We start from the raw sequence: 27,971 nt of genomic DNA on the forward strand, positions 1-27,971 counted from the left end.
AGCATTACAACTTGGTCCAGAACACACAACAAGCTGACTGGACAATGAAGAAACAAAGCATAGACTAGTCCTCTCTGTGCTTTGCACACCTTGTGCATATTGCCAGTGTTAAACACTGCAGCAAAGGCTGACTCGGCTCTAGTGCTGCCCTGCCCCTCCATTTCTCCGTCGAAACATTGACAAATTACACTAAGTGTCAAAAAAACCCATATATACCCCCCCAAGTACCATTTAGAGTGAATTGGCCAAAACGGTCTTTTGCTTCCCCCTTCTGGTGGAGCAGGTACGGGTTGGAAATAAGAACACATGGCAGAGATTTTCTATCTGTCATCACTGGGGATATTCCTTCCTGTCAACTACACAGAAAGTGAGGGGGGGTGCCCAAATGGCAATTTTCTTTTATATTTGTGGAAAAACAAAGGGTGCGGTTCAATGGCAAATGTGAACTTTTTCGTCATCTCTGAAATGGCAGTGGACAGCAATAGTCCTGAAGTGCTGTGAAAAAATACGTACACCCATGGAAAAAGGCAAACATTAGTTATGGATTCAAATAGATCCAACAGATAAAACCGATATGCTTTAACAAATGCCAAATAAAAAAATTGACATTTTATTTTTTATGATATCAATTACCAAAGATGCAGTTTTGTCTGAGAAAAATAAGCACATCTCTACATTTACCACCACTTCTGGTTCAATACGTTTTTATTGCAGAAGTAGTGTTAAACATACAACATGGCGCATAAGAGAAAAAAAAAATACAACAAACTGAGGAGGGCAGCCTTGCAGATTAGGTGCCAATGATTAGAACCTTCTTAGGGTTTCTGTAGGTGGAACCTGCCTTTTTTAAACCTCATACATCTAGGGTCTGGTGTTCACTTTGCCATTGACATTTATAGTGTCAACATGCCTGCACAGCAATGACATTCATTCACAAATTGTGAATGAATAAACTACAAGTCCAAACTTCCACTACAGCAGAGGGACTTTTAGTTCTGAATGGACTTGAAGTGCGCTGATCAGCGCACTAGTAATCCACCGACACGTCCTGCAGCTTTTTAACTAAAAGCTTGTATGGAAGTATGGACAGAAAGCTGGAGGATGTGTGTGCAAGTGTCTGACATTGCACTTGTGATCCACTGATCACAGGTGCAATGATTGTCCGGCTTCTGTGGGAAAAGGATAATAAATGCACATTTTTTTTCCTGCAAAAAAAATAAAAAAATTGCATTTATTACGGTTTTCTCCAAAAGCGAATTTAGCCTTTAAAAAGCAAAAATGTCTTATGGTCTTATTCAAGTAAGTTACCTTCGTCTGTAGGCACTGTTTAAAGATCGAATGTTTGCGTGTTCAAATAAGTTGAAAAGTCAACAATTGCCATGGGGTGTACTTAATTTTAGCATCTTCAACCCCTTCCTGCCACAGTTAAACTCTTATTAAACACCAATCAAATGAATGAAATAAAAATATAACCAGTCTGTGGGCAGTTGTTTAAAAAAAAAACCTTCAAGCAAAGATCCTCAATGTGTGTGACAGAAACGGACAGCGGATTTTAACTTGCGAGCAAAACATTTCAGAAAAAGGCTTAGGCAGGAAGGGGGTTGAAGATGCTAAAATTAAGTAAATCTTCCTAGTTGATGTAACTTGCAGATAAATGCAGTGCTGGAGAAAAAAAAAATAGATAAAAATGAGGGATCCAAAGAACGGTGCTCCACTGTGTAGAAAGCTCCAACACCCGCTCTCACTGTTGGCAAATCCCTCTCCCTATGAAGTGTACACCTGCCAGACCTTGGCAAGTAAAGAGCCTGGATGGTCACAGCAATCCTCCTCGTAGGCTGTTATTAACACTTCTGGATGATTATGGGTTAGGTGTGTCAGGACATCAGGGAATGATTGGCTCGTCCTGCTGATCGTTTCGTCTGTGGTATCCACCGTCTGATCGTCTTCACGCAGAGATCCCAAAGATGATACTGTGGTCTCATAAAAACAGATAGCAGCACCATAGCGCAATTCCAAAAAGTGATTTATTGATAAAAAAAAAAAAATTAAAAAAGTCGCATATGCTGTGTGCATAGATTCAAAACATCTGGATCAATACAAAAAATGTCAGTACGAACACCGGATAAGGTCCTTTAACTTCAGATGAAGTCAGTTTGACGAAACATGTCAGGGATAAAGCACGCAATGTTTATTTAGGGTCGGCTAGGCTGCTGGACAGACGAGAGGGGTTTTTAATCAGCCATCATCTGGAAATAAGAGAGCGTATAGCGAAAACCCTATCATCCGGTGTTCATGCTGCCATTTTTTTGTATCGATCCAAGTGTTTGAACCTATGCACATAGCATATGATATTTTAAAAGTTTATCAATAAATTACTTTTTGAAATTACACTATGGTGCTGCCATCTGTTTTTACAAGACCACAGTATCATCTTTGGGATCTCTGAGTGAGGATGATCGGGCGGTGGATAACACAGATGGAATGATCAGCGTGACGATTCAACCTTTTCCCTGATGTCCTGACACACCTAACCCATAATCATCCAGCAGCGTTACCAAAAGCCTAGGAGGATTGCTGTGACCAGGTCTTGTGCTAGAATTACTGATCTCGCTCCAACGATCGTGGCGATAACTCACGTGTGGTTTGAACACGGTTTACATTTGCCGTCACAGTTTTTTTTTTGTTTTTTTTATTAATTCTTTTACACTGTCCCTTTGAGATAAAAATTCTCATCGCTTTTATTGCTGTCAGAAGGAATTTAAACATCCCTTGTGACCGTAATAGGCAGTGACAGATACTCTTTATAGAGGGATCTGCAGTCTATAAGACCCCAAATCCCTTCTTTGCACTTAAAAAGTATTAGCAGCAAGACTCACTATAACCAGCCTGTGGAAATCCAAAGACGCGCCCAACCTATCGACAGTTATAGCTAGAATCAATATACAGGCCCAATACGAATTAATGCTGGCTTATAAAAACTATTCCATTACTACGCTCAGAAAGAAATGGTTAGCTTGGATCACCCATCCTAGAGCATCCAAATACTTAAAAGAGTGTAATATTTAATCTATTGTCAAGTTTGAATTACGTCAAAGTCAGATATATGCTTGCCCCAGCTGTAATGTATTATCCTGGACCTACTTTATTGATCTGTGTAGCAAGTTTTGTTAAGTTCATTTAATTTCTGTATGTGTGTATGTATGTATGTGTATGTATGTATGTATATGTGTATGTATGTATATATATATGTATATATATATATATATATATATATATATATATATATATATATATATATATATATATATATATATATGTGTGTATGTATGTGTGTATGTATGTATATGTGTGTGTGTGTGTGTGTATGTATGTGCATACATTAGCTGTTTCTTTATGATTTTCTATATACAAATAGTTAACACAATTGGGAGCCTAGCCATGCCTACAGATTGAACCCAATAGGGGTAGGCTGGTACAGGCTACCAAATAATGTATTGTTATAAGAACAATCTTATGAACCAAGGTAACTCGGTTGGTTACTTAGGATTAATGTGACAATTTTAATCTGTACTGTTAAGTTAATACTTTCAATAAAAATCTATTGTTAAAAAAAACAAAAAAAAAAAAAAAACAAAATGCCAAGTTTGGCAGTTTTGAATACAGTCATTTGTTAAAAAAAATTTTCGCCTTTAAATCTTCTGTAAACTGGAAGTGATGTCATGACATCGCTTCCGGGTTACTAGATCCAAGACCCGATCAAGTCTTGGTCTACGGCCAGCCGGCGGACATGTCTCCTGGTTGCTCGGGCCTCCCGGTGGGACGTGAGAGCCCAGGCAAGCCGCGGGAGGTGTTGGCCCCTTCGCAATGCTTCAGGTAACAGCTGAAGCGGCTTTTTAATAGCTTCGGATGTTATCCCAAGAAGCCAACTGCCCGCTCCAAAAAAAAAAAAAAAAAAGTACCGGGGTGATGCCTGCAGCAACAGGCTTTAACCCGGTACAACCCCTTCAATCTGAGGCTGCATATTTGTGTACAGTCGTCGGGAAGGGGTTAAGATTACCCAAGCATATCCCATAACTTTACCTACTCTGTAGTAAAGGAACTAATTTTAAGTTTAATGTAAAAGGGTAGATTTAGGGGGAAGGGAATTGTTTAGGGGCAAGGATTAAGTTAAGATTCAAAGGTCAATTGTAAATGTCCTGAAAAGCACAACTTTTAGAGATTGGGTTTATAAATATGAATAAAAAAAAATAAAAAAGACTCAAATTATGAAGCCAGAGTTTAAAAATGGGAACAAGCATGGATGGAGCCACTAATTTTACCCGAATTTGTTGAGCCATTAATTAAAGGCTGCTGTTGAGCATCAACTCCAGTCATTGCTTTGGTCAAATGACGAGGTGGTCGTGGCGATCGCTTCTGTTTCTTCCATTTTGAGGTTTCACTGGTACCTCCAGCCCTCATCTTCAACTGTTAAGAAAACATCTCACACGTCAAAGTGGCAGTGTAGAACAATCAGAAAAAGAAAACATCTATATAAAAGGGTTTATTAGGATTTTATTCTTTTATACCCAAGTTCGAATCAAGAGTTGTATTGCTACTAACCATGCAGCAGAATACAACTCAAGGTAAAAGAAAATTACAACACACAAGAGCATCAAGTATTGAAACTATCCACTGGCAGAATCATTTACAAAAACATGGAGGTCCATTTCTGATTTATGAACCATGAATGATCCTTTAACCACTAGAGTACCGGGCCATCGTCAAATGACGGCTCCACGGTTACTCTGAAAATTCAACAGGACGTCATTTGACATCCTGTATTCTTGCGGCCACTGGGGGGCGCGCGAGCGCGCCGGCGGCAGCACGCGCGTGCCCGGCGCGTCCCCGAGATGCCGATGCGCGTGCCTGGCGGTCGCGATGTCCGCCAGGCACTCGGGATCGGCGGCTACAGGGACAAGACGTGGAGCTCTGTGTGTAAACACAGAGCTCCACGTCCTGTCAGGGGAGAGAGGAGACGGATCTGTGTCCCTTGTACATAGGGACACAGCATCGGTCACCTCCCCCAGTCACCCCCCTTTCCCCACAGTTGGAACACAATTTAGGTATACATATTAACCCCTCCCTCACCCCCTAGTGTTAACCCCTTGAATGCCAGTCACATTTATACAGTAATTAGTGCATATTTATCGCATTAATCGCTGTATAAATGTGAATGGCGCCAAAAACGTGTCAAAAGTGTCCGATGTGTTCGCCGCAATGTCACGGTGACAGTAAAAAAAAAATCGCAAATCGCCGCCAATACTAGTAAAAAAATTAATAAAATAAAAATGCCATAAATCTATCAGCTATTTTGTAAACGCTATAACTTTTGCGCAAACCAATCAATATATGATCATTGCGATTTTTTTTACCAAAAATATGTATAAGAATACATATCGGCCTAAACTGAGGAAAAAAAACGTTTTTTTTTTTTAAAAAATGTGATATTTATTAAATAAAAAAGTAAAAAATAGTGTTTTTTTTTTAAATTGTCACTCTTCTTTTGTTTATAGCGCAAAAAATAAAAACCGCAGAGGTGATCAAATACCACCAAAAGAAAGCTCTATTTGTGGGAACAAAATGATAAAAAAATTGTTTGGGTACAGTGTAGCACGACCGCGCAATTGTCATTCAAAGTGCGACAGTGCTGAAAGCTGAAAATTGGCTTGGGCAGGAAGGGGCGTAAGTGCCCAGTATGGAAGTGGTTAAAATGCCTCGATATGGAATGAGTCCAAAACGGCTCTTAGAAAAGGATATGCACTATACAGACATTACCTACCATTTGTGTAGGTTCTAAAAAGGGACCTGCATACACTGCTAATTTAGGTTTTGTAATTGCAGTAGGTCTGAATGTAAAATGCTCCTTGCCATGAGAACGTTCATTAACCATTGAATCATTAACCATTCAACTAGTAATATGGAAATGTGTGTCCCTAGTTCTCAGACCCACTGTCATAAATTGAATTTTTAAGCAGTAGCTTGATTGCCTAAACTCACCGAGAACAGTACTACCATGCAGTGACAAAAAAAAAAAAAAAAAACAACCTTCGACTACAAAGGCTCCAAATTCAGAGTACCAGGCTTCAGAAAGAACAAAGTTACCCCCATATCATAGGAGATTCATTCTGGTCAAAAAATAAACCAAAATTCTAACTGGCTGAAAATATGTAGAAGAAAAGTAATGGACGCCTCCAACAATTTTCTATTGGAAATCCAAAAAATATTTTAGCAAGTTAGTAGAAGAAAGCCCTCATTGTGTAGCGTTTCGTAGTGTAGGAAAAACACTATATTCAGAAATGTATTTCCACTCTCTCCACCCAAAGCCACTGAAAAGTTTTCACTGTTAAAAGTAAAAACACACTGGCGCGTTTCACTCAATTAAAAAAACACATGAAATTGGAAATGTATTAAAAGCTTCACTACATTACTACTACCTTGTTGCAAGGAAAAAACAGGTCCCGGGGCCCCTAAAAGCGATTGCTGCCACCAACTGAAGCCTGAATTTATCAATATTACGTATTCCACTGATGTTTTCAAGTTACTTTAAAAAAAAAAAAAAGAGACAAACTAAACGTTCAACTTTACCAAGTTCCAAATGGCCTATAGTAAGCAGAAGTCTTGGAGCATGTTTACACCCTTATCAATGTGGCTAAGGCCACAAATGCATGGAAAGAATTGTGCAAACCACTTCTTGCATCATGACAGCAGCAGTGTGCAATTTCCTTCTATCTGCTCAGCAAGTAGACAATGCCAGCTAGACTGGGGTGACAGTTGCATAGCACATGCATTGCTCATGAGGAAGTACTGCCGCTTTAAGGAGAAAAACTGGTTGATTATTATTTAGTTATAGATTTTAGGATGCAGGTGATGAAAGGGGTGCAGGGGCAGAGAATGAATATTTTGACAGCTGCAGGTTAGCGCCATGTCTGTAGTCATTGTCATTCAACATGCGCACAAAATACAAGTGGGAGATTTTTCAAGACTAGTACAATGCTAATTACCTTATTACCTAGATACATGACAAAAGTTACCACTGCAAGTATTGTCTTTGGCAATATGGTACTTCTGTCTCTAAAACAAAGCTTTACCCGCCTTTGATAAAAAGCCCACAGTAAAATCATACAACAAATACTTTAGTTGCATGACATTACTCTAGGGCAGGGGTCGGCAACCCGCGGCTCCGGAGCCGCATGCGGCTCTTTTAAACCTTTGCCGCGGCTCCGGGACACCTTTTGCGGCCAGCGGAGGACTTTGCACAGCGATCCCGGAGTTAACAGTTCGGGCGCGCTGTGACAAATGTCCCGCCCTCCTCCTAGCAGACTAGCTTGTGTGATAGAGCCAGTGTGCTGTCTGTCACACAAGCTGGTCTAGAGGAGGAGGGCGGGACATTTGTCAGCGCGCCAGTGTGGGGGAGCATCGTGACACAGCACAGATCAGTAAGGCTTACAATGAGGGGGCTGCCTTGCGATGGTGACGGGAGCTAATTATTTTTAATGATGATGATGGTGGGAGGGGGGGGGGGCTGGCTTGCGATGGTGAGGGGAGCTGATGATTTTTTAATGATGAATCATCATTAAGAAATCATCAGCTCCCCTCACCATCGCAAGCCAGCCCCCCCCCTCCCACCATCATCATCATTAAAAAATCATCAGCTCCCCTCACCATCGCAAGCCAGCCCCCCCCCCCACCATCATCATTGATGATGATGGGGGGGGGGGGGGCTGACCTGCGATGGTGAGGGGAGCTGATGATTTTTTTATGATGATGATAATGGTGGGGGCTGGCATGATTTTTTAATGATGATAGTGGGGGCTGGCATGATTTTTTAATGATGATGATGATGGTGGGGGCTGGCATGATTTTTTAATGATAATGATGATGGGGGCTGGCATGATTTTTTTATGATGATGGTGGGGGCTGGCATGATTTTTTAATGATGATGGTGGGGGCTGGCATGATTTTTTAATGATGGTGGGGGCTGGCATGATTTTTTAATGATGATGATGGGGGATGGCATGATTTTTTTTATGATGATGGTGGGGGCTGGCATGATTTTTTAATGATGATGGTGGGGGCTGGCATGATTTTTTTATGATGATGGTGGGGGCTGGCATGATTTTTTAATGATGATGGTGGGGGCTGGCATGATTTTTTAATGATGATGGTGGGGGCTGGCATGATTTTTTGATGATGGTGGGGGGCTGGCATGATTTTTTGATGATGATGATGGTGTCGGCTGGCTTGCGATGGTGAGGGGGCTGATGATTTTGTAATGATGATGGTGGGGGGGGGGGGCTGATGATAGTGAGGGGGGGGGCTGATGTAATTAATGATGGTGGGGCTGATGATTTTGTAATGATGGTGGTGGAGGGCTGATGATGGTGAGGGGGGATGATGATTTTGTAATGATGATGGTGAGGGGGGCTGATGATTTTGTAATGATGATGATGATTGCATTTGCTGGGCATGTGGAGGTGGAATCTTATCCGATATTGGGAATGTGGAGGTGGAATCTTATCCGATATTGGGCATGTGGAGGTGGAATCTTGACAATATCAGATAAGATTCCACCTCCACATGCCCAGCAAATGCAATACTGTAAAATATCAATTAGCAGTGTTATATTTGTTTTAAATGTCGCAATTGTTTTGCGGCTCCCAGTTTTTTTTTTCATTCGGAAACGGGTCCAAGTGGCTCTTTATGTCTTAAAGGTTGCAGACCCCTGCTCTAGGGCTTGCAGCATGGTACCTCTCTGTACATAGTAACATGATGTCCTAGCTAATATAAATCATGTAGTTCTTTTAACACAACCGATTATGACTCTTCTTCCTCTGGTAGCATGCTTATGATAACTACACACATGATTATGTGCTACATGACTGTAGGAGCACAGGGAACACAAGAACTGAGGAGCGGTAACAAGTAAGGAGCTTTAAATCCCCTCTGTGCTTTTGTTCCTTATAGGGAGAGGAGCCTCATGTGACCATCCTGCAGGATGACTTAGGAAAAGTGGTAAATCATCCAGCGCCATAAATGAAAGATGAACGTTGCAATTTTCTACTCCACACTTTATCCATAAAGATCAGACAGTGATCTGGATGCTAAAAATTATCTGACCATCTGAAAGCCCCTTTTGCCATTGCTATCACTTTTATGCATGAGAAGTTACATTCATTCATTAATGAAAACAACTTGTATGTTTGGATCCATGCGTGGGCCATGCTCTGTTTTACAACTGTACGGTTATTTTTTAACAGATATCAAAAAAAGCAAAGACAATTTACTGTAATATGCCATACCCCTAGCGCTTAAACAATCCTAGCACTGATCCTAGCACTGAAAACTACCCAGAATGCACTACAGTCACCTGATTTAAAGCGGGGGTTCACCCTATAAAATAAAAAAAATAAAAATTTCTTCTAGCCTAAAATTCGGCATTGTAGCGCGAGCTACAGTATGCCGGTCTTAATTTTTTTATCGCCGTACTCACTGTTATATCGTACATAGTAGATTCCGACTGCCCACGGGGAATGGGCGTTCCAATCCAGACGGAAGGCGATTGACGGCCGGCTCTGGCGCGTCACACTTCTCCGGAAATAGCCGAAATAGGCTTGGCTCTTCACGGCGCCTGCGCATAGTCTGTGCTCAGGTGCCGTGAAGAGCCGAGACCTACTCTGGCTGTCTTCGGGGAGCGTGACGTGCCAGAGCCGGCCGTCAATCACCCTCCCTCTTGAAAGGAACGCCCATTCCCCTCGGGCAGTCAGAATCTACTATGTACGATATAACAGTGAGTACGGGGATAAAAAAAATTAAGACCGGCATACTGTAGCTCGCGCTACAATGCCGAATTTAATGCTGAAATGTTGTTCTGCAGGGTGAACCACCGCTTTAAGAGAGCCATGCCAATTACTTTAAAGAAGTACAGCCAAAGACCCATTCTCTACCTATATTGCCGTCTCCCCACAGAGATAGCACAAGGCATGGTAAATCAGCTACAGGGAGACCATAGGCAATATTGGTCACTAGTCCTTTGCCCTCTTGCTTGCCTTTTTAACCACTTTAGCCCCGGACCATATTGCTGGTCAATGACTTTTTGCGATTCGGCACTGTCGCCTTAACTGACAATTGCGCGGTCGTGCGACGTAGCTCCCAAACAAAATTGACCTTTTTTTTACCATAAATAGAGCTTTCTTTTGGTGGTATTTGATCACCTCTGCGGTTTTTATTTTTTGCGCTATAAACAAAAATAGAGTGACAATTTTGAAAAAAAAAATCTATATTTTTTACTTTTTGCTATAATAAATATCCCCAAAAATATATATTAAAAAAAACTATTTTTTTCCTCAGTTTAGGCCGATACGTATTCTTCTACATATTTTTCGTAAAAAAAAATAAATAAAAAAAAAAAAAATCGCAATAAGCGTTTATTGATTGGTTTGCGCAAAAGTTATAGCGTCTACAAAATAGGGCATAGTTTTATGGCATTTTTATAATTTTTTTTTTTTAACTAGTAATGGTGGCGATCAGCGATTTTTATCGGTACTGCCACCTTATGGCGGACACTTCGCACACTTGACACATTTTTGGGACCATTGGCATCTTTATAGCGATCAGTGCTATAAAAATGCATTAATAAATGCCACTGGCAGGGAAGGGGTTAACACTAGGGGGCAAGGAAGGGGTTAATTATGTTCCCTGTGTGTTCTAGCTGAAGGGGGGGTGGGACTGACTTGGGGAAATGACTGATCGGTGTTCATACATTGTATGAACAGACGATCAGGCATTTCTCCCCCTGACAGGACCGGGAGCTGTGTGTCTGCAACGAGCAACCGCGGGTGCCCGGCGGTGATCGCGCCTGCCGGGCATGCGCGTCAGGGCCAGGGGCGAGCGCTCCTATTGGCAGATTTGCAAAATGACGTAATATTACGTGATCTCGCGCAGCCGAGCCGACCTGCCGCCGCTGGCTGGTCGGCAAGCGATTAAAAAAGGTACATTTTCCAGAGTTCAGTCCCTCTTAACATGCATGAGTATTTTCAAGGGCCATCACCTTCCCCAAATGTATTCTCATTCTTTTTAGACATTATGATCCTACTTCACAGCTTGCGCAGGTCCAGACCGTGTCACACAAGCTCCAGCATTTTATCTTCCATACTCCGACCCAGTGTTTCTCAACTCCAGTTCTCAAGGCGGTGATTTGATCAGTTTCACTGCCTTAGTAATTACCACAGCCATTTCATCTGAGGGAAATCCTGAAAACATGACATGTTCGGGCGCTTTGAGGACTGGAGTTGTGAGAAACACTGCTCCAACCCAATTCCTCAAAAACTGCCCCTGTGCTTTTTTTTATGCACTAAGTAGAACTGTACATCTTGTATCTAAGTGTAAGAAACTCAAGGTACAGAGCTGAAATATGGAGAAGAGACAAGTGAAGCTGTTGCCTGCAAAGTATAGCATGGCCAAGAGAACGTTGGGCAAGGTGAAGTAATGTGCAAGAGTGATTAGGACGACAAGGGAAGTGGGGGATAGGGGGAGGTTAAGACTCCTAAAAGTGCACTTACATGTTAAAACTAGAAAAACACTGAACAGTTAAAAAAAAAAAAAAAATTAAAAGCATACATTCTTATGTATATTGAGCAACATGTTTAATACTCATGGATACGGATTCAAATCATTGACTGCATTCATTATGTGAAAATACCAGATATACCTTTTTACTACAGATATGTAAACGTTATACATTACTTAGTATATAAACATGACATTAAAATAAACAATGCAGCAAAAAGTGCAGTTACAGTCACAGAAATTCACAAAAGGGCAGAGAAATTGTTACGAGGGAGGGGAGATGGAGATTTACAGTCCTCCTTACCTGAACCCGTTTGTTTTTCCAAAAGATATTGTAAGCCTCAAGGAAAAATGGCACGAGCCATAATTAGTAATTCAATCAAAGTGCCTACAGCTATACATTTGGATTGCAGACAGGGGACTGGTTGACACATCAAGACTTGAAGGTAAGGGCACAATAACATGCACACTTCAGCTAGGGTCACAGGAGAGCTTTTCATATGCCTGAGATTTCAAGGCTGTAATTCTGCTATACAAGAGAATATTCTCAAAAATAAAAAAGGTAAAAAAAACGCTGCAAGCTCAATAGGAGTAGAGGTCTTCTCATTCACACCAATATTCAATGACCATCAGTTACATGAGGAATATTCATGCAGCAAATCCACTATAAACACTGGTGGCATGAAAAGCTCTCCTGTGATCTTGCCTTTTAAATAAGGTGATCCGTGGTTCCAAATGTATTTAAATGTTAGCATTTTAATGTTAAAACATTATTCCAAAATATTCTCATTATAAGCTGATAATACATTGGGATCTAGAACTATCTTAGTTATGTTCATGGTCTAGACCAGGGGTATTGAATTAAAATTCATGGAGGTCCGATAAGTAAAATTTTCTTCCAGCCGAGGTCCGCATCGCAGTTTCGTGCAATTACCCCAATTCTTTACATTGCAGCCCAAGGGTGCAGGCACGACACACCATTCGTTTGAATGGGCTGCTGCGCCTGTGTTTCTGCTGGGAAAAGGTCCTGGCATCTTTTTAAAAAGGCAGCCACAAGGAAACTGCATGATGCGTTTGTACCATGCAATTTCCATGTGCAGAAAATTGCACTTTGCATTTTAGTGCATTTAGGAGTCAATGGTACCCCTTTACGTTTTCTGTGCAGCACCTCATTTTGTGCGCAGCTGGTTGTCCGCTTCACATCTTCCCCACCACAGCCCTGTCCCCCTTCACATATCCCCCCACACAGTATTACCCCCTTCACATATCACCCCACACAGTATTACCCCCTTCACATATCACCCCACACAGTATTACCCCCCTTCACATATCCCCCCACACAGTATTGCCCCATCACATATCCCCCCCACACAGTATATTACCCCATCACATATCCCCCACACAGTATTGCCCCATTACATATCACCCCACACAGTATTACCCCATCACATATCTCCCAACACAGTATTGCCCTATCACATATCCCCCACACAGTATTGCTCCATTACATATCCCCCCACACAGTTTTGCCCCCTTTACATGACCCCATCACATATCCCCCACACAGTATTACCACATTACACATCCCCCCACACAGTATTACCACATTACATATCCCCCCACACAGTTTTGCCCCCTTTACATGACCCCCATCACATATCCCCCACACATTATTGCCCCATAACATATCCCCCACACATTATTGCCCCCTTTACATGACCCCATCACAGATCCCCCCACACAGTATTGCCCCATCTAATATCCCCAAACACAGTATTGCCCCATCACATATCCCCCCACACAGTATTGCCCCATCACAGATCCACCCACACAGTATTGCCCCATTACATATCCCCACACAGTATTGCCCCATCACATATCCCCCCACACAGTATTGCCCCATCACAGATCCCCCCACACAGTATTGCCCCATCACAGATCCCCCCACACAGTATTGCCCCATTACATATCCCCCCACACAGTATTGCCCCATTACATATCCCCCCACACAGTATTGCCCCATTACATATCCCCCACACAGTATTGCCCCATCACATATCCCCCCACACAGTATTGCCCCATTACATATCCCCCCACACAGTATTGCCCCATTACATATCCCCCACACAGTATTGCCCCCTTTACATGACCTCATCACATATCCCACCACACAGTATTGCCCCATCACATATCCCCCACACAGTATTGCCCCCTTTACATGACCCCATCACATATCTCACCACACAGTATTGCCCCATCACATATCCCCCCCCACAGTATTTCCCCTTTACATGACCCCCATCACAGATCCCCCCCCATACAGTATTGCCCCTTTACATGACCCCCATCACAGATCCCCCCCCCATACAGTATTGCCCCATCACATATTCCCCCCCTCCACACACAATATTGCCCCATCACATAATTCCCCCCACACAGTACTGCCCCCTTTACATGATGCCCCCTTTACATGACCCCCCCTTCACACACACAGCACTGCCCCCCGCTCCCCATCCTTATCATTTTCATACATTTTCCTCCCTTCCTCCCTTCCCTCTTCACTCCTACCTTTCACAGAGCGCGGGGCGGGAGGCGGGACAGTCGTGGACTGAAGGCGCGGGAGCTGTCGGGTTGACTTTTCGGCGAACTGGTGATTGGCTGCTAGGACCGCCTCCTAGCAGCCAATCACCTCCCATCTAACACGACAGGCAGCTACCTCTCTGGTCCCGCCTCCCGCTGTTCGCTCCTCTGCTAATAATAGCGGAGGAGGCTGGGGACCAAAGCGGCGACTAAATGGCGCGATCGCCGCGGTCCGGAAAGAGCAGCAGCTCGGGCCGGACGCGGACCGCGGGCCGCCATTTAGTGATGCCTGGTCTAGACCATAAGTCACCAAGTCCTTTATTCCCTCTTTAATACCTCTAGATATTTCTTTAGAAAAATACCATATCAGAGGCTGAAAACACTTCCAGGTACAAAGGAATTAACATGTTTGCTATATAAAGACTTTTTGGGCTTTATCTGTTTTGTTGAATTGTATCATGATTAACTAGGTATTATAAAAGCTATCAAAAAAGATTAGATAAGGACAATAGTTCATACATGCATTACTAAAAAATAGTCTTGGAAAAAATAAAATAAAATAAAAATGATCCTGCATAGAAAGGCAGGTAGTTTATCGCTGCCATTGTTTCCCAAATGAAAGTTTTGGGGTATATCTGTTAAAGTAGATCTATATTTATATGACAACTTAAAACTAGGGTGAATAACCAAAGAGTCACCGTTCCTGCTGTAAAACTTTTCAAAACTCACATCATATCACACCATCTCTGTTGAAGTGGAAAATGATCTTATATGAATTTTTATCCCTCCTTAAGAGTTCACATGACCAAAAGTCTATACTTTTGGGTACGCAAGCAGCACAAGCGGGAGCCTGGAAAGGCAAGTACCTCAGCTCTAGTATATCTCTGCATTTGTCCCCATTTGAGCATAGGCCTATTAAGTACTGCCCATCTATTTGTTAAACTTTTCATATTTCAGTGTAAAGACTAAAATAACTTGTTTTTTTGTTAATGCTTTCAAATGCTTAACAGCTAGACTGGTCCTATCCAACACTTCCACGTGCCATCTTTGCTGTGTTGCCAGAACAAGCAAACCGCATGAAGGCTTAAAAAAGTTAAACTAGTTATTAAACATGACACTTCCATTTATAGGAACACTCAAACATGTTGTCTGCCCCCTTAACTGTCTTTGATTATCTAATTACTGGTACCTCTTCATGTCAAAATAATAGGTTTTAAAAGGGCTGCTTTAGCTCATATGTAGAATAACTGGAGGGGAAAAGGTGTCAAATACGGACTTAAAGAGTGCCTGTAATGAGAAAAGATTTAAACTTAATAAAGTGTTAGTTCACCTATACATTACTTACCAGCGGATCCCCCTCCCCACCCCTCTGCCCCCACTGTATTTATCGCATGCGATCCTGAACTGTCAAGGCTCCCAACAAGCTGCTCCGCTGGTTTGTGGATTTGAGCCCTGCTGCTTTCCATTTTCTCCATCCAGCTCTGCCAGTACAGACCGGATGGATTCTGATTGGTCAGCCGCTGTCCATGTAACAGTGCAGACCAATTATAATCTGTCTGGTACGTACTGGCAGCGCTGGACTGAGCGAAAAGCAATCAGTGGGGATTTCAAATCCCTGAACCGGTGCTGCAGAAGTCTTGACAGCTCAGGATCATGTGAGCTCAAGTACAGCAGGGGGGAGGAAGGGGGTCCGGTGTTCGGTCATCTTTACAGAGCCAAACACTTTAAAGGGTAACTCCACTTTTGTGGTGGAAATAATAGTAAATAAAAAATATAGCGCATATAATTGCGACACTAACCTATATTGTGATTGAATATTAAAAATGACCTTTTCATTTCAATCTGCAGCTCTTTATTTTTCTGAGAACACATGGCTACCTGGGGTTGTTCCCGTACACAGTACTGACCACTCCCCAGAAACATAATTTCCTGCTTGTGTGATTGGCTCACCAATTTTCCCAGAAAAATACACCAAGATACAAGTCAGATTTCAGGCATCCCCTGCAACAAAAAAACATTGTTTTTGGAGCAATACCTCCAATTGGAACCCATCTAAAAGGGGTGCAGGCCCATCAGATATGAAACCACTTCCATTAGACCCACTCGGAACAGAGGTAGAGAAACACAGATTTCTTCAGAATAAAAAAAAAGGTAGGAATCTGCAAAAAAGTTTGTTCTAATCCTTGCAATGTACATAAAGTTACACTTTAAGCAACCTAAAACATTGCCAAGGATTGTATATGCGCCGCATACCTGCATTTAGGAGATTCCCAATGCACGTTTTCCTGACAAGATACATTCATGCACCTTTGGTTCTACTTCTAGGGGTTATATCCATTTCATATGAATATATTTATGTCAGGTTCAAGTAAAATAACCAAATGTGACAATTTAAAAACAAATACTCTGTTACATAAAACAGCACAGCAAAAAAGCACAGTAAATTTGGAATGCTACAATTTTTTTTTAAATATTTGAAATTAATGGGTACTTGTGAATCTACACACCTGCCACACACTTTACAAATCGTACTTTCTTCAGATTTACCAAAAAATATGTAAAATGAGGGCCTGATTGGATACAAATTAGATCGTTTATGCAGGCCCTAATACAGCACAGTTGTTGGTAAATCTTATATAAAACATTAAATAGAATGCCAGAAAAAAAAGATTAGGGGTTTATGAAAGATCTGCAAAGAGATGACGGGCCATGTAAAGCTCAGCAAGGCCCATCACATTTATCATCAACTGTGTTTTACTCTTTTTAAATCATAATCGCAACAGAAACTACCCAAATGACCCTGATCAAAAGTTTACATATCCTGGTGATTTGGGCCTGATAACATGCACACAAGTTGACACAAAGGGGTTTGAATGGCTATTTAAGGTAACCATCCTCATCTGTGATCTATTTACTTGTAATTAGTGTGTGTATAAAAGGTCAATGAGATTTTGGACTCCTGACAGATCCTTTCATCCAGTGCTGCACCAACGTTTCTGGATTCGGAGTCATGGGGAAAGCAAAGGAATTGTCAAAGGATCTGCAAGAAAAGTTAGCTGAACTGTATAAAAACGGGAAAGATATAAAAAGATATCCAAGGAATTGAGAATGGCAATCAACAGTGTTCAAACTCTAAGGCTACTTTCACACTGGGGCGATGCGCTGCCGGAAGTAAAGCGCCACTATTGTTAGCAGCGCTTTAATGTAGTTTTTGCTGTGCTATTCGTCTGCTAGCGGGGCACTTTAAACCCCCTGCTAGCGGCCGAAAAAGTTAAAACCTCCCGCAAAGTGCCATTTTTTGCCGGCGGTTTGGAGCTGCCCATTGATTTCAATGTGCAGGGGTGCTTTAGGAGTGGTGTATACACTGCTCTTACAGCGCCTCAAAGATGTGGCTGGCAGGACATTTTTGAGCATCCTGCCAGCACACCGCTCGTGTGAAAGCCCCCAGGCTTTCACACTGGAGTGAGAGGAGCGGCTCTTTCAGGGCGCTTTGCAGGCTCTATTTTTAGCTCCATAGCGCCTCAGTGTGAAAGTAGCCTAATCCAAGAAGTGGAAAATGAGGGGTTCTGGTGAAACCAAACCACGTCAGGTAGTTCAACTAAAGTTTCAGCCACAACTGCCAGGAAAAACTCACAAATAACTTCAGGCGAAATACAGGACTCTGAAAATATGTGGTGTGGCTGTTTCAAGATGCACAATAAGGAGGCACGGTCAAGTCGCCAGAAGAAAGCCATTACTACGCAAATGCCATGAAGTATCCCGCTTAAAATACGCCAGACGAGCCAAAAAACCTTCTGGTACAAAGTGATTTGGAGTGAGGAGACCAAAATTTAGCTTTTTGTCAACAAGGCCTATGATGAAAGGTGCACTATTCCTACTGTAAAAAGCGGAGGTGGATCGCTGATGTTTAGGGATGTGGGAGCTACAAAGGCACAGGGAATTTAGTCAAAATTGATTGCAAGATGAATGCAGTAGGTTTCCAAAAAATACTGGAGGAACAGTTGCGTTCATCAGCCCGGAAGCTGCGAATGGGACATACTTGGACATTCATTGGTGGTCATCTCAGTCTCCTGACCTATCATTAAACCACTCTGGGGAGATCTCAAACATGCAGTTCATGCAAGACAGCCCACGAATTTACAGGAACTGGAGGCTTTTTGCCAACAGGAATAGGCAGCTTTACCATCTGAGAAGATAAAGCACCTCATCCAAAAAAGACTTCAAGCTGTCATTGATGTTAAAGTGGGCAATACACGGTATGTAAACTTTTGATCAGGGTCATTTGGGTAGTTTCTAATGTCATTATGATTTAAAAGAGTAAACACAGTTGATTGATAATAAATGGCTTCAGCCAAACACTAACCATGAGTGAAAAGTTTTTGTGTTCATATATTCTCTGAAAAATAGCCAAGAAATCAAATTTTGCCAGGGTATGTAAATTTATGAGCACAGCTGTATGTCAACGGGCGGTTAAAATTTATGGATGGCGGGACAGAGGTGGAAAATTAACAAAGCTAGAGTGTATCCCAGAAAGGTAGTCGATAAGGACACATGGGGAAATATTAATGATCTAATTAACAGCCAATCTGAGGTATCACAGAAGTGAGGGGCATTAGAGGTTAGCCATAAGGCTGGGGATAAAATCTGTGTTTCCTTTAATGGGAGACATCGGAGAAGGGGCTGGAGCAAGAAGAAGTTGTTGGATTGCCTTATGAATATAAGTAACTGTTGAATTTATAGTCTGGCAAATGTTTAAATCGTGTGGTAAAGAGTTGGGGAATGCAGCCAACGTTTGTATCCCAGCGTGCTGGAGAGTAGAAGCACCTTTCTCAATTCAACTAAGGCTAACCAAAGTGGAAGAGAATAATAGAATGGATGATTTAACACATGCCCAAATAGATTAGATGGGTTTAATAAGACCTGGTTTTACAGGCATCAGTTTACCTACACATAAAAAGGAACACACCTTCTTGATGGGCAGGACTAACATACTGACACAACAGATTAAAGATACCCCCCCCCCCCCCAAAGTGACAATATCTCCTTGCCCCCAAGAGTTTTTCCCCTTTCTTCACCCCTTTCTCAACCTCTCCCTTCGTTGTCCTTGAGGACTATACCAATAGACCATCATCAACATCCAACATACCCCTTCACTTCTACAAACAGTCCCACACTGTTTGGCTAGATGTGACATCCCCACATTTGCCCTTTCATTTTCCTAACCCTGTTATTTTACAACCCTGAATTCCCCAAAAATGTGTGACCCTGTGGAAAAGCAACAGAAAAATACAACGCTGTGCAAATCTCAAACCAATATTTTATTCCCCAATAGAAAACATATCAAATTTTTAAAACCAAGAAAACGTACAATTTTAAGAAAAATATAGGGTCTTTTTAAAATTGATGGCAGAAACAGAAAAATATTGGGACATGGTCATGTTTACCATGGTGTAGCATTTCATCTTTTTTAACCACCACAATCCATAAACATCTGGGAACCGAGGAGACCAGTCGCTGGAGTTTTGGGAGAAAAATGCTGTCCCATTCTGTCCCAATATAGGATTATAATTGTTCAACAGTCCTGGGTCTCCCTAGTCAAGTTTTTTGCTTCAAGATGCGCCAAATATTTTCAATTTGTGCAAAGTCTGGACCGCAGGCAGGCCAGTTAGGAACCTGAAGTCTACTACAAAGCCATACTGTTGTCATGATGCAGTATATGATTTAGAAAGGGATGTTGTCTGGATGGGAGCATATGCTGCTCTAAAACCTGGATATATCTTTCAGCCATAATAGTGCCTTTCCAGATGTGCAAGCTGCCCATTCTATACGCACCAACGCACCCAAATACCATTAAAGATGCAGGGTTTTGATCAGAGCAAACTTGATAAACCAAAACATTCCTCTCCTCTTTAGTCCAGAGGATGCGGACCCCAAGGTCAATTTAAGTACAGAACAGTTTTCCACTTTGCAACAGACGATTTAAAAATGAGCTTTGGCCCAGAGAAGAAGGCAGCATTTCTGGATCTTATTCAGATATGGTTTTGCATAACAAAGTTGCATGTTTGGGTGACACAGCGAACTGTGTTCACAGACAGTGATTTTTGGAAGTATACCTGAGCCCATATAGTGATGTCCATCACAAAAAAGAGATTTTTAATACAGCTTACCTGTAAAATCTTTTTCTTGGAGTACATCACGGGACACAGAGCGGCATTCATTACTATATGGGTTATATGGAGTACCTTCAGGTGTAGACACTGGCAATCTCAAACAGGAAATGCCCCTCCCTATATAACCCCCTCCCATAGGAGGAGTACCTCAGTTTTGTAGCAAGCAGTATGCCTCCCAAAATGGTCCTCAAAAAAGAGGGGTGGGAGCTCTGTGTCCCGTGATGTACTCCAAGAAAAAGATTTTACAGGTAAGCTGTATTAAAAATCTCTTTTTCTTTATCGTACATCACGGGACACAGAGCGGCATTCATTACTATATGGGATGTCCCAAAGCAATGCTTACAATGAGGGGAGGGAGAACATCTCCAAGACAAAAGGATTTAATTTAGAGATATACTCAAATCATAATAAATCCAACTTAGTTGAGAAAAATAAAATTTTTAAATTTAACTCGAACAAGAGGAGCCCCCGGAATCCGAGGGTCTCAAACTGCAGCCTGCAGCACTGCCTGCCCGAAGGCAGTATCAGTATTCCTTCTTACGTCCAACTTGTAGAATTTTGTAAACGTGTGGACAGAAGACCAGGTTGCCGCCTTGCAAACTTGAGCCATAGAGATCTGGTGGTGTGCTGCCCAGGAGGCGCCCATGGCTCTAGTAGAATGAGCCTTTAATGATACTGGAGGAGGCAACCCTTTCAAGCCGTAGGCCTGAGTGATTAATTGCTTAATCCACCTAGAAATGGTGGACTTTGCAGCTGCCTGCCCCTTCTTGGGCCCATCCGGTAGAATGAACAGCACATCTGTCTTCCGGATCTTCTTTGTAGCTTTAAGATAGGCCTTCATGGCCCTGACAATATCCAAGGTATGCAGCAACCCTTCCTTTCTGGAAGTAGGTTTAGGGAAGAAGGATGGTAATACCAAATCCTGGTTCAAATGAAAACTGGATATGACCTTCGGAAGGAAGGAAGGATGAGGGCGGAGAACGACCCTGTCCTTATGAAAAACAAGATATGGTTCCTTACAGGATAAGGCTGCCAGCTCCGAAACTCTTCTTGCGGAAACTATGGCAACCAAAAATACTAACTTCCTTGTCAGTAGAACCAAAGGAATATCAGCCAACGGCTCAAACGGTTGTTTCTGTAAACTTGACAGAACAAGATTTAAATTCCACGGACAAAGCGGGGATTTAACTGGAGGTCTAATACGTAAGACCCCTTGAAGGAAGGTCTTAACCAGCGAGTGGGTGGCCAGCGGCCGCTGAAACCACACTGACAGAGCAGAAATCTGTCCTTGATTGTGCTTAATGCCAATCCTTTATCCACTCCTAGCTGGAGAAAACTTAATACTCTATCGATGGTAAATTTGCGAGAAAGCCATCGCTTGGACTCACACCAGCCTACATAGGCCTTCCAGACCCTGTAATAAATCACCCTAGAGACCGGTTTCCTGGCTCTGATTAGGGTAGAGATTACTTTCTGAGACAGACCTCTACCCCTGAGAATCAGGGATTCAGCTTCCAGGCCGTCAAATTTAGATGCCGTAAGGCAGGGTGGAGGATCGGACCTTGCGATAGCAGGTCTGGCCGTAGAGGAAGAGTCCAAGGGTCTCCCACTACCATCCTTAAGATTAGTGAGTACCATGCCCTTCTGGGCCATGCTGGAGCTACCAGGATGACTGGTATGTGCTCCACCCGGATCCTGCGCAGCAGGCGGGGTAGTAACTGGAGCGGGGGAAACGCATAAAGAAGTTTGAACTGATGCCAAGGGCAAACCAACGCATCGGTTCCGCAGGCCATCGGATCCCTTGAGCGGGACATGAACCTGTCTAGTTTCTTGTTGAGTCTCGATGCCATGATATCCACGTCCGGCACTCCCCATCTTTGGCAGAGTGCTTGAAAGACTAGTGGATGCAGAGACCATTCCCCCGGCCATAGAGTCTGGCGGCTTAAGAAGTCCGCCTGAAAGTTGTCCACTCCTGGAATGAATATTGCCGATATGCAGGGCACATGAGCCTCTGCCCATAGAAGAATCAAGCTCACCTCTCTCTGAGCGGCTTGACTCCTGGTTCCCCCTTGGTGATTTATGTGTGCCACGGCCGTGGCATTGTCTGATTGAATTCTCACCGGGAACCCCTGCAATTTTGACGTCCAAGCCCTGAGGGCTAGTCGAGCAGCTCTGAGCTCCAAGATGTTGATGGGCAACTGCTTCTCTGGCTTTGCCCAAGTACCTTGGCGAGTGCAACCATCCAAAATTGCTCCCCAGCCCGTCAGGCTGGCGTCTGTGGTCACTATCTTCCAAGCCACTGGGCTGAAAGACCTCCCCTTCAGTAGATTCTGAGGGTCTAACCACCAACACAGACTTTGTCGGACTCTTGATGAGAGCGGCAACGGGATATCCAAGGCCTGTGGCCTTCTGCTGCATGCTGACAGGATGGCTGCCTGTAGGATGCGAGTGTGGCTCTGGGCGTATGGTACCGCCTCGAATGTGGCCACCATCTTGCCTAGTAACCTCATACATAGGCGAATAGTCGGTTCTTTCTTGCTTAGAACCAGTAGGATTAATTCCTTGATGGCTTTTACCTTCCTCAGAGGTAGGAACACTCCTTGTTGTTCTGTGTCTAATCTCATGCCGAGATATTCCAACTGCTTTGTGGGCTGGAAAGCTGACTTTTCTCGATTTAGGACCCAGCCGAACCTCTCGAGGTATTGGACCGTGAGGGCCACTGCTCGCTCCAAGCCGGGAGACGAGTGATCTATGACTAGGAGGTCGTCCAGGTATGCTAGGATCGTGACCCCTTGGATCCTTAGCTTGGCTAGGATTGGAGCTAGGACCTTCGTGAACACCCGGGGGGCCGTAGCCAACCCGAAGGGAAGCGCCACGAATTGGAAGTGACGCGAAGCCACCATGAAGCGTAGATATCTTTGATGTGGCTGATAAATTGGAACATGAAGGTAGGCATCCTTTATGTCTATGGACGCCATGAAGTCGTCCTTCTGGAGTGTGGCAGCTGCTGACCGCACGGATTCCATCCGAAATGAGCGGATCTTTAGATATGCATTTACCATCTTTAGGTCCAAAATTGGCCTGACATCTCCATTGGATTTTGGGATGATGAATAGGTTGGAGTAGAAACCCAGCCCCTGTTCCAGGACTGGTACCTCTACTATTACTTCCTGGGAAAGTAGATGATCTAATGCCGATCTTAATGCGGCTCCCTTTTCCGGATCGTTTGGAATCCTCGACTTCTGGAAATGAGGAGGAGGAAACCTTAGGAAATCTAATTTGTAGCCTGTGGCCACGGAAGACCGTACCCACTCGTCGGGAATGCTGGCTTCCCAAATCTCTGAAAAGAGTCGCAGCCTTCCCCCCACCTTCGTGGGTGGGGGCGCCCCTTCATAAGGTTGGCTTGGGGGCTGGTTTTGCTGGTTTGCGAAACCACTGCCTTTTGCCTCTAACAGCCTGTCCTTGTGATCTGCTGTTGAAGCCGAAGTTTGCTTTTGCAGGAGGCCGTCGATACTGCTTGGCATTAGAGGGCCCCTGCCCAGGGGAATACTGTCGTTTAAACGCAGGTCCCTGAACCTTCTTCTTAGTTGGCAAGAGAGTACTCTTGCTGTTTGAAATGGTCTGAATGTATTTATCTAGGTCTTCTCCGAAGAGTCGTCCTCCATGGAAGGGGAACCCTACCAGGAGCTTCTTGCATGGGGGCTCAGCCTCCCAGCTTTTTAACCATAAGAGTCTTCTCATATGGATAAGGGATAACGATAAACGTGACGCTTGCTGGATAGAATCCTTGATTGCGTCTACCGTAAAACATATGGCCTTAGGGACATCCGAAAATTTTTCTGCCTGCTGGGCCGGAATAAGTTTAAGCATCTGCTTAAATTGATCCGATAATGCTTGAGCGACCCCAATCGCAGCCACAGCTGGCTGTACTACTGCCCCTGCAGTAGTGAAGGAGTTCTTAAGTAGTGCTTCCAAGCGCTTATCAACTGGATCCTTGAACACCTGTATGTTTTCTACAGGGCATGTTAACGATCTGTTAACACATGAGATGGCTGCGTCCACTGCAGGAGTAGCCCATCTTTTGGAAAAAATTTCTTCCATAGGATATAGGACAGAGAACCTTTTAGGTGGTAAGAAGATCTTATCTGGCTTGTTCCAATCTTGGAACAAAATTCCCTCTAATAGAGGATGGATCGGAAACACAGCATTGCTTTGAGGCGCCCTCAGTGAGCCCAAAGCTGAAACCGTCGATACCTGGAGATCTGGTACTGGCAAGTTGAATGTCCTATGGACCAAGTCCGACAATCCTTGAATCCACCAGCTCTCCCTCAGGGAGACTGCCCCAGACTCCTCTGTATCCGGGTCTTCGATCCCTGAACCTACTTGGTCCGTGTCCAAGAGGTCGTCCAATTCCCCTGAGGAAAGGACCTCCTCTTCTGAGGGTCCGCGCTCGGGCGACGGAGATCTATTCCGCTTACTGCCCCGCATAGCTGCGGATATCATTTTTCCCATGCTTTTCTGCATCTCTTTTAAAGAGGTGAGTAATACCTCCTCCGTGACCATCTTAGGGTTGGACTGACCCGCGTCAGCTCCAGCCCCAGATCCCGATGGCCCCAAGGCTCCCTGTAGGGAAAACAGCGGCATACCATGGTACAATACCGAGGTACACCTGCTACCTATTGGTATTTGGAACTATAAAAGTTAATTGTCCAAACACCTGTTTGGGGGATAAAAAAAATGCTTCCTCTCCCCTAGATGACTTTTTTTTTTTTTTTTTGTTTCAAATCCAGGAAAGAAAAAACATTCTGTCCCCCTGAGTAGTATTGCAAAGAAAAACTATGAGATGGAAAAGAAACAGCCTATTTCTAGGCTTGACAAAACAGTCCTCTGAAGACTGCAATATCCTTTCTGGCCACTGTGTGTCCTCGGCGCCCCGTGCTGCCGCTCTGGTCTTTCTCCTCAGTTCCAAAGTATTGATGGAACAAACAAGGAAGGGCCGCCCCTTCCTTTAAGCCACTGACCCGCCCTTCCCCCCCAGCAACCTCAAACAGGAAATGCCCCTCCCGACAGGGGGAGGGGGGGGGGGGGGGATTTTGGGAGGAAGGGACCTCTCTGTTCCAGCAAACTGCAGCCTGGAACCATGAGGAGGTCAGCGTTTTGCCTGCTTGCAGGCTCTGAGGAGGAAGACTGAATGGAGCATCGCCTGGAGGCCTGCAGGTAAGCAAAGCTCTCTGACACACACATATATTTTTATATAACACAGGCCCCACTCAATGCTTTTCCAACACTACAAGGGAGGTCACATCTTATGGGGAATAATACATAGAGAGCCATCCTATCTTTATGATATGTGACTAGTTTGCCAGATGCAGTGCATAACTTTAGGCATGTCCCCTGTGACCCCCCAGAAAAAAACCTGCTAAGAACCAAGTTCCGCAAGTTTTCCCCTCACTTACCTGCTCCATGCCGCAGGACTTTGCCAAGCAAGAGGCCCAATCTTCCCCCATCTCCGTGGGGATGTCTAGACCTTCAGGCCCTGGGTTCCTATGAAGGATCCACTGTCCTGGGCCCATATAGCACCCTGGCAACAGAAAACTTTAGGTACCCAAAGGTTTCTAAGTTCTGGGCCCAGGGTCCAGCTCTCTAAAAAGAAAAGCATTATGGGCTATACCCCAAGGGTTTGGGGTCCGGTTACTGACCACTTTAGCGCTGAGGCTTTTTTGGACAGAACCGGTAGCTCACCTAATCCCAAGGATGCGGAGGCAAGCTAAATCATGACTAACACCTAAGACACTGGCGTAAAAACTGAGGTACTCCTCCTATGGGAGGGGGTTATATAGGGAGGGGCATTTCCTGTTTGAGATTGCCAGTGTCTACACCTGAAGGTACTCCATATAACCCATATAGTAATGAATGCCGCTCTGTGTCCCGTGATGTACGATAAAGAAACAATGCTTTTTGACGCAGTGCTTTCCGAGAACCCAAAGATCATAGGCAGCCAATACTGGGTTTTGGCCTTCACCCTTGCTCACAGCGATTTGTCCGGATTCTCAGATTTTTTTTTATATTATGTGCTGTAGATGATGATATATTTAAAGTCTTTGCAATATTACACCGAGGAACATTATAAAATTGTACAACAATTTTTAGATGCACTTTTCACAGACTGGTAAACCTCTGCCCAGCTTTACTTTTGAGACACTCAGACTCGCTAAAATGCTCTTTTTACACCCAGTCATGTTACTGACCTGCTGCCAATTAACCTAGTTGCAAAATGTTCTTCCAGCTCTTCCTTTATGGTAGCACTTTGTCAGCTTTTTGTTGCCTTGTCCCAACTTTGAGATGTGTTGCTGCCATCAATTTCAAAATGACCTTATTAAAAACTATGGGCCAGATCCACATACACTACGCCGCCGTACCTTACCTGGCGTATATTCGAATCCTCAGCGAGTTCGCGCCGGAAGTTACGGCGGCGTAGTGTATTTCTGGCGGCGGATTTCAAATTGGGCTGGTTAGGGGCGGGTTTCATTTAAATGAAGCGCGTCCCCCCCCTGAATGAACTGCGCATGCGTCGTCCCGAAATTTCCCGCCGTGCATTGCGCTAAATGATGTCGCTAGGACGTCATTTTTTTAACTTAGACGTGAGTTGCGTCCATTCCTATTCACGGACGACTTACGCAAAAAATAAAAAAAAATTCAAATTTCGATGCGGGAACGACGGCCATACTTAACATGGCAAGTCTATCTATACGCCACAAAATACCAGCTTTAACTAAACGCCGGAAAAAGCCGACTACAGACGACGTTAGAAAATGCGACAGGTGCGCGTACGTTCGTGGATCGTCGTAAATCGCTAATTTGCATACCCGACGCGGAAAACGACACGAACTCCACCCAGCGGGCGCCGAAGTATTGCATCTAAGATCCGAAGGCGTACGAAGCGGTACGCCTGTCGGATCTTACCCAAAAGTCGTCGTATCTTGGTTTGAGGATTCAAACTAAAGATACGACGCAGGAAATTTGAAAGTACACCGGCGTATCAGTAGATATGCCGGCGTACTTGTTCTCTCGATCTGGCCCTATACATTTTCTCACTTTAAATATTTGATATGTTTTTCATTTTCGACTGAAGAAAAATATGGGTTTAGGAGATTTGAGAAACATTGCATTCGGTTTTTAAGTAGGTTTTTCACAGCATCAATGTTTTTGGAATGGGGATTGTATTCATAATAGTAAAAACAAGCAATACAGTTGGAGAGAATTTCAGTTCTTAGGCCTCTCTTCCCTGGCAAGGATTGGCTATATATCATGTGACCTATACCTTAACAGAATACTAAACTTATTTTTTTTACTATGTCTTTATTAAGATTATGCTAAAGTAGTAATGTCTTTAGATATGTTGCCTTGTACGTCTCCTGTACTGTATGCCTGTTGATAAAGAATTAGAAAAGAAAAAAAGTTGATGTTGAGGTTTGTCATTCTATTTAATATTCTGCATGTGAGAGCACATTAAGCTTTATGTTCGGAGTATAGAGTTATCCTTTAAGTTCCTCTGCACAAATGATTTATGGAGGTGAAAGGTTTTCCAAAGAAGCGGAAATGCCCATAGTGACAGAA

The 27,971-nt window shown here is 43.5% G+C and overlaps 1 protein-coding gene across 8 annotated transcripts in view; it reads right to left on the minus strand.

Moving 5' to 3' along the window:
• GBF1 (golgi brefeldin A resistant guanine nucleotide exchange factor 1) overlaps positions 1–27,971 on the minus strand; it is a 273,421-nt gene that overhangs the window by 94,227 nt on the left and 151,223 nt on the right. For all 8 annotated transcript variants that reach the window (XM_040362371.1, XM_040362370.1, XM_040362369.1 and 5 more), the window contains one exon: positions 4,320–4,464. In XM_040362371.1, coding sequence (XP_040218305.1) covers positions 4,320–4,464 — 145 coding nt within the window. The remainder of the gene's footprint in view (positions 1–4,319; positions 4,465–27,971) is intronic.

Source organism: Rana temporaria, chromosome 8 (genome assembly GCF_905171775.1).
Source record: "Rana temporaria chromosome 8, aRanTem1.1, whole genome shotgun sequence".
NCBI classification, from domain to species: Eukaryota; Metazoa; Chordata; class Amphibia; order Anura; family Ranidae; genus Rana; species Rana temporaria.